Below are 7649 nucleotides of genomic sequence, written 5' to 3'. Positions count from 1 at the left end.
AGAAACAAAGAGATCTTCTGTTGGATCTGTCTCAAATTAAATTGTGAAGGACCTCGGCGTTACTCTGGACCCTGATCTCTCTTTTGATGAACATATCAAGAAAGTTTAAAAGGACAGCTTTTTTCCATCTATGTAACATTGCAAAAAATCTGAAACATTCTGTCCAAAAATGATGCAGAAAAGTTCATACATTCTTTGGTCACTTCTAGATTGCTCTACATTCCGGCTATCCAGATAAAGCACTAAATAAACTTCAGTTAGTGCTAAACACGGCTGCTAGAATCTTGACTAGAACCCCAAAATTTGATCATATTACTCCAGTGCTAGCCTCTCTACACTGGCTTCCTGTTAAGGTTAGGACTGATTTCAATGTTTTATTGCTAACCTACAAAGTATTTAATGGGCTTGCTCCTACCTATCTTTCCAATTACGCTACGGTCACAAGACGCAGACCTCCTTACAGTCCCTAGAATCTCTAAGCAAACAGCTGGAGGCAGGGCTTTCTCCTATAGAGCTAAGTTTTTATGGAACGGTCTGCCTATCCATGTGAGAGACGCAGACTCGGTCTCAACCTTTAAGTCTTTATTGAAGACTCATCTCTTCAGTAGGTCCAATGATTGAGTGTAGTCTGGCCCAGGGGTGTGAAGGTGAACGGAAAGGCACTGAAGCGACGAACCGCCCTTGCTATCTCTGCCTGGTTGAACCAGTTTGAACCAGACCTGTGGAGGTCTTGGCTGATTTCTTTTGATATTTACATGATGTCAAGGAAAGAGGCACTGAGTTTGAAGGTAGGCCTTAAAATACATCCACAGGTACACCTCCAATTGACTCAAATGATGTCACTTAGCCTATCAGAAGCTTCTAAAGCCATGACATAATTTTCTGGAATTTTCCAAGTTGTTTAAAAGGTACAGTCAACTTAGTGTATGTAATCTCCTGACCCACTGGAACTGTGATACAGTGAATTATAAGTGAAATAATCTGAAAAACATGGTTGGAAAAATTACTTGTGTGATGCACAATGTAGATGTCCTAACCGACTTGACAAAACTATAGTTTGTTAACAAGAGATGTGGAGTGGTTGAAAAATGAGTTTTAATGACTCCAACCTAAGTGTATGTAATCTGTCGACTTCAACTGTAGTTTACCAGCTTGCAAGCAAATCTGCTTCAGAAAGCTCACAAGTCTCGTAGATCTGAGGTGGTTGGAAAAATTACTTGTGTGATGCACAATGTAGATGTCCTAACCGACTTGACAAAACTATAGTTTGTTAACAAGAGATTTGTGGAGTGGTTGAAAAATAAGTTAATGACTCCAACCTAAGTGTATGTAATCTGTCGACTTCAACTGTAGTTTACCAGCTTGCAAGCAAATCTGCTTCAGAAAGCTCACAAGTCTCGTAGATCTCCAGCATCAAAGACAACAAATTAAACAAATTTTCTATCATTCTCCTCCTCCCTTTTATAATCAAATTGAGCTGTATTCTATGGAAACCCCCTACTGCAATAACTGCGCAAATTGCTTAATTTGGAAGCTTTCAAGTGTGATTACTTCTCAACCGCACTCAAATCATGTCTCCTTACCCTGAAGCGATTGGCTGTGGTTAAAGTAACACAAAAATGCAAGCTCAAAAGTTTGCAAAGCGATAAGTTGTATTTTTTATGAACTTACCAAAGCGATCAGCAGAAGCTCAAACATGCAACAGACAAAATATTCAATGATCTGATAACTATCGGTGACTGGCAAGACACCTGTAAATGTAGGTCAAAGTTCACTTTTGGTTCGGTCTCTTACCAAAGTTCAGCATCGAGAGAGTAAGACTCACGCAGCAGTGGAGCTCGCTTCAACAGGAAGCTGTACACTAGAGCCCTGCACAGGCATTAATTTTAAGTCCGAGCTCTAGCCATGACCGAGACGTTCAGGCCCTTACCTACCCCAGCCCAATTGCTTCTGCCAAATATAAGGCTCGGCCCTGCTCTAAATAACTTCAGTTAGTAAATCCATTAGCTGCTCCTCTCTGTCGGTCACTCGCTCATGCACGTTGCTCGCTCTCTCCATACACTTCTCATTCTCTGGGCAGCCGGTGTGGGAGCAAATATAACACATAGACAAATGCATAAGATGTACAGAATAGCTGAACATTAAAAACAGACCACATGAAGAGAAGGACACATAGGTGACAGAATAGCTGGACATACCAAGGCCAGAGGGATATACAAAGGAGGGGGTCAGTCAAATGACTAACTGATGACCAATAGACATAGTTTGCATATTTTTAGGACGTAGAGACGCTAGAAACTGAGGAGACACATAGTCTGCTGATTTTAGATAACACACAAACAAAAGAATGCTTTTAGCTAAGTGCAGGAACAAAGCAAGGGTCTTGTCATCATTATAATCTGACGGAAAGCAGGTATGGGCTTTATTGAGCTGAACAAGCGGGATGCACGGATTGGAATGTAACTTCATTTGCATGTGGGATGGGCTCATATGCAATATGTGGATAAATACTGGAGCCGGGGCTCTGGAAAGTGGAGTGTGTTCCGCGGACCATCCCGGCTTGCTATACTTTTGTATTGAAGCCGAATTGATTTCACAAGTTCTGTAATGCGTTGTATTTGATCCGATTTTCCACGACACCGGCAACCATAGGTCCCACCTGACTAGGTTACTACTTTAGGTGGTGCTGTAGTTTTACAGGATCTTGACAGAGTGGAGAGATTAGGAGAAAAACTTGCGAAAAATAAATAAAACGGAGACTGGCATCACGCTAACATTTTTATTAAAAGGACTGACATAAAATAACTTTACAGAAATTATAGAAGAGTTACATGAATCTAATCTTAAATAACGTAATTCCACTCACAATTGTTCACAATGGAGTTTAGAGTGCAGAAGTCAACATTCAACAACTTTTGTTTTTATTGCTTCAAAGAGGTCACCAAATTCCTAGACATACATTTCAACTTTGCTTCTGGTGTTCAGGCCCCCCCCACCTCCAATTAATTCCCACCCCCAAACGCGGATAAAACTCAAAAAATGATACACAACATGGAGGAAAACAAAAAATAAAGTGTTCTGAAAACAATCTCCAATAAACAAACGAAAAACAGCCACAAAAAAATGGCTCCAGATCAGCTCCAGTCTGGTTCTTAATCATGACCAAAACATGAATCTGATTCAAACCCAAATCTGCAAGTTCTGCATACGCTCCCCTCTCACTCGCCCATGGGTGTTCCCATCTTCCCACCACCATCTTTTGACCTGAGTGTTCAGTATTGCAGTAATATCCTCCCCATTCCAAACGACGTGTTCTGATTCAGAATGAGGAAATCCGGAACCTCATCAAGAGAACTGGATCTGCTGCACTCCAGGAATCTGGAGGAACGAGAGCAGAACTTACATGTAGAGATCTGTGTTTCTCACTTCTTTATGGTTAGCTGCAAGCCATGGGTTACCCAGATGTTTCTTCTATTACATATTCATTAATCCTGATTTAACATTTTCCGGGGTGCACAAATTGTGCATGGGTGTATACTTTTGTGGTGGTGGTGAGTCAGATGGCCCCTGTTTACATGGGTGTGTCCCCAGAGAGGTGCGGGACGGGACGCCTGTGCCACTGCAACCAGCGCCCCGACTGATGGTGCAACTCATCACTCTCACGTGTTTGGTCTTTAATGAGTACTAGCAGCGTGCATGGAGACTCAGGAGCAACCTTACCTGTTGGTACGAGGTGGTGTAAACCATGACATTCTGTTGTTGTCCATCAGCAGTTATTATTCCAGCAGGCAACTGGTTCGCTGCAAGAGGAAACAGATCAATTGAAATATGGATAGCATATGCAAAAGTATGGTAGCAACTGAAAGGGAAGAGTTTGGAGATTAGGGGGAAATTATTAGACCAAAGATGAGGACGACAGTTAACCTGACAACGGAATCCAAAACATTACTGTTGATTTGATATTTACCATTTACTGTACTTTGCCGCATTTATTGATAACAAAATCAGAAAATACTCTGGATAAATTCAGTAACATGATGAGAATATTCCTGGAAAATGTGCGGTAGGTGTAACATTTGACAAAAGAATGGCAAGGGTTTGAGTGAGAGGACTAACTGGTGTCTTCATGTGGCCACACACCTCTCCAACATATGCATATAGAACATAACCCTAAATCTCCGCCATCACACAATTACTGTTGTTTACACAATCCAAAAACGTCCGATTATAAATCGCATAGCAAGGAGTCATGAGTGCATAGAGGTGCGTGTTCTGCAGCAAATTTTCTTCACAATAGACAAACATAGGCTCATTCTGTTCAGAACAACCCAGGGTATAACACCATGTCATCTTGTAACTGTACATCAAGCATCGTGATCATAAACGTTGACACTGTATATGACATGAGATTTATGATATGGAAATGTGATGGGCAAATTTGGACTTGGCTTGGTTCTATGACATCAAAGGGGTATTTATTTGACATCAAAGGGGTATTTATTAGAATCCTCAATGTCTTATCTTTCAACATACATCGAGCCCTCTTCATTTACAGCATTTGTCACTCAGAAAACAACGAAACATTTGCAGAAGTTGCCCAATTAGCGGGAGGGATGGGGGCAACTTCTTGTTACGTGCAGTGCTCAAGTTCAGAACGGTTGTCAGTCACAACCCATACAGCGCAGTGCTTGAACTCTGATGTCATTTATAGCATGTTACTGTACAGCCACTGTGTTCCAATTTAGGCCCTTATCAGTCCCCAAATCTGCCATCTTCAACCCGCATGCAGGAACGAGTGTAAAGGGTAACATTATTCAGACTCACGGTTTCCCTGAAGCAATGGTCTGTGCCACTCATTGTTACCCATTGTTCAAAATGAATAAAGGACAGAAAACATTTTAAACATATTTTTGTTCCTAGCTCCTTAGGGTCCTAAGAATCTATTTCCCCAGGGAGACCAGGATGAAAGGACCATAACTTATCTGTTGATGTTCAGGGGAGGAATAGGCCTGGGGCTCAGGAGGAAGAACAGCAGTAAATAAGGCCATCATGACAGTTAGAGCAACTACACCATAAAGTCTACCAAACAAAAATATAAATGCAACGTGCTGGTCCCATGTTTCAGAAGCTGAAAAATAAAAGATCCCAGAAATTGTCCACATGCACAAAAAGCTTACTTTTTCCAAATTTGGTACACAAATTTAATTAGTTCCCTGTTAAGTGATCATTTCTTCTTTGCCAAGATAACCCATCCACCTGACAGGTGTGGCATATCAAGAAGCTGATTAAACAGCATGATCATTACACAGGTACACCTTGTGCTGGGGGACAATAAAAAGCCTTTCTAAAAATGTGCAGTTTTGTCACAACACTGTAGGGTTAAAGTTGATTCTGAGGTTCTTCTAATGACCCCCACCATTGTTGTTATTAATTTGCTTACATGCCAATGTACTTATGCTCACTGTATAGCTGAATTTTGAGGCCTCTTGTCTGTATCTAGCTCTCTGCCAAATCCCGCAGCCCCGTGTCTACGAGAAAAGGTGAGAAAAGGGACTGAGGGTGATAGCGAGACAGAGTTACAGCTTCTGTTTTTCTCTGAAACAAGGGCAGATTTGCATACCGCTGAGACAGGTTATCAGAACCCTTGTGTTAAGAATAACTTGTTCTTTGAGCTGCGCATGCAGGGTTTGACATAGGAGATCACACCATAAGGTGTAGATAAGATCCCGTCTTTCTTTTGTTCGGGGCAGAACTCAGGAGAGAAAGTTGTATGTCTGATGTTTGATCTTTGACTTCTGTCTACAGCTGTATTTTGATTAAAACATTTATGATTTATAAGTACACATTGAGTGTTCCTTATTTGTCAAGTAAATAACGGAGCCCAGAAAAGTGGAACCAACAACACAATGCCACATGCAACCAGGAAAAAGGCGGAGCGATTTCTGTATATTGCACCTTTAAATCATTTGTACACATTGATTTCCTAAAATAGAGAATCAAATAGCTTGCTGGTCCATGTTCTTACTATCTGTATTTGGGCAGTAAAGAGAGTGTCGGTTTCAGAAGATTTTCAATTAACTAATTACTTTTAGCAACATTTAAGTGCTTTATATGGTGTGTACTTTTTTTGACAGTTCTTCAGAAGATTTTCATGTGTTGCGACGAGGGCCCACGAGGAGAATATGCGCGACGGGGGCGATTTACAATGAAACATTAACACATGAACCAGGGTCACCCTTCCTGCCCTTGAGTGGGTTACCAGAGTCACCGGAATGTGCTTCATTATATGACGGGCCATAAAGGACATCAGGGACCATTCCTTAAGTGCTAAACCTCAGCTGAATCTGGTAATGAATGGTGTGGCGGTTGAACAAGGTGAGGAGACTAAATTACTTGGCATTACCTTAGATTGTAAATTGTCATGGTTAAAATATAGATTCAACGGTTGCAGAGATGGGGAGAGGTCTAGCCGTAATAAAGAGATGCTCTGCTTTTTTGACACCACACTCCAAAAAGCAAGGTCTGCAGGCTCTAGTTTTGCCTTATCTTAATTATTGTCCAGTCATGTGGTCCTATGCTGCAAAGAACGACCTAGTTAAGCTGCAGCTGGCCTAGAATGGAGCGGCATTTGCACTTTGCATGCCAGTCTCTCTTAGCTAAGAGTTGAGGGGAGACTGTTTCTTATAAAAAGAAGTGATGCAGTCAATGTGTTGAAAATCCCAAATTCTTTGCATAGTCAACTTTCACACAGCTCTGACACACACACTTATCCCACCAGACATGCCTCCAAGGGTCTTTTCATAGTCCCCAAATCCAGAACAAATTCAAGAAAACATACAGTATTATATAGAGCCCTTATTGCATGGAACTTCCTTCCATCTCATATTGCTCAAATAAACAGTAAACCTGGTTTCAAAAATCAGAAAGCAACACCTTGTGACACAACACCTCTCCCCTATTGGACTTAGATAGTTTGTGTGTATGCATTGATATGTAGGCAACGCGTGCCTTTTTAAAAATGTATGTATGTAGTTCTTTTCTTGTCTAATGATGTTCTGTATTATGTTTCATGTATTGTGTGGACCCCAGGAAGAGTAGCTGCTGCTTTTACAACAGCTAACAGGGATCCTAATAAAATACCAAATCTTATCTGTTTCCCCCCATTTCTTTCTGACCCCGAGTGCCACCTGCAGTCAAAAATATATCTTTGTGAACAAAGAGCAAAAAAGGGTGCTAACGCCAGAACATAAGCGTTTCTTATCAATGTATTAAACAGAAAAACTCACGTTTTGTTATGAACCCAATTATAAATTGATATTTTTCCCATGTTATTAAAAGTATAATATGCATTTTACTATAAACATATAATGTATGCAACTTATTCAAGTCATGTTTAGAATTATGAATAGCCTATTTCCTTAAAAAAAACCTGAACTCTTATGAGGAAATCTCAGCTTTATCTCATATGAACATTAAACAGGTTGAGTTCTCTGAATCAACGGGTCGTTCCTAATGTCACACTGTCCGGCCATTAGAGCCCGCCTTCTGTCTGTCTCCTTAAAAATTAGAGGACTTACTAAACATATAATAGAAAAAAGGAGAATCAAGTTGTGTCATTGGCCTACACACAATACTGCATAATGTCAAAG

The 7649-nt window shown here is 40.7% G+C and overlaps 1 protein-coding gene and 1 non-coding gene across 4 annotated transcripts in view; both read right to left on the bottom strand.

The window, feature by feature from the left end:
* Positions 1 to 2765: 2765 nt before the first annotated feature.
* The window catches only part of LOC135509547 (nuclear transcription factor Y subunit beta), a 46374-nt gene continuing 41490 nt past the window's right edge, over positions 2766 to 7649 (bottom strand). For all 3 annotated transcript variants that reach the window (XM_064930288.1, XM_064930290.1, XM_064930289.1), the window contains 2 exons: positions 3721 to 3800; positions 2766 to 3378 (listed from right to left, as the gene is read on the bottom strand). In XM_064930288.1, the coding sequence (XP_064786360.1) occupies positions 3346 to 3378; positions 3721 to 3800 (113 nt within the window). In that variant the 3' untranslated portion in view covers positions 2766 to 3345. The remainder of the gene's footprint in view (positions 3379 to 3720; positions 3801 to 7649) is intronic.
* LOC135509824 (small nucleolar RNA SNORD67) lies at positions 3551 to 3664 on the bottom strand. The gene has a single exon (XR_010450991.1). It is a non-coding gene; the product is annotated as a small nucleolar RNA SNORD67 (small nucleolar RNA).

This window comes from Oncorhynchus masou, chromosome 22, assembly GCF_036934945.1.
Source record: "Oncorhynchus masou masou isolate Uvic2021 chromosome 22, UVic_Omas_1.1, whole genome shotgun sequence".
In the NCBI taxonomy this organism is placed as follows: Eukaryota; Metazoa; Chordata; class Actinopteri; order Salmoniformes; family Salmonidae; genus Oncorhynchus; species Oncorhynchus masou.
The sequence above is the reverse complement of the archived record's forward strand: the minus strand, read 5'-3'. Positions and strand labels throughout refer to the sequence as shown.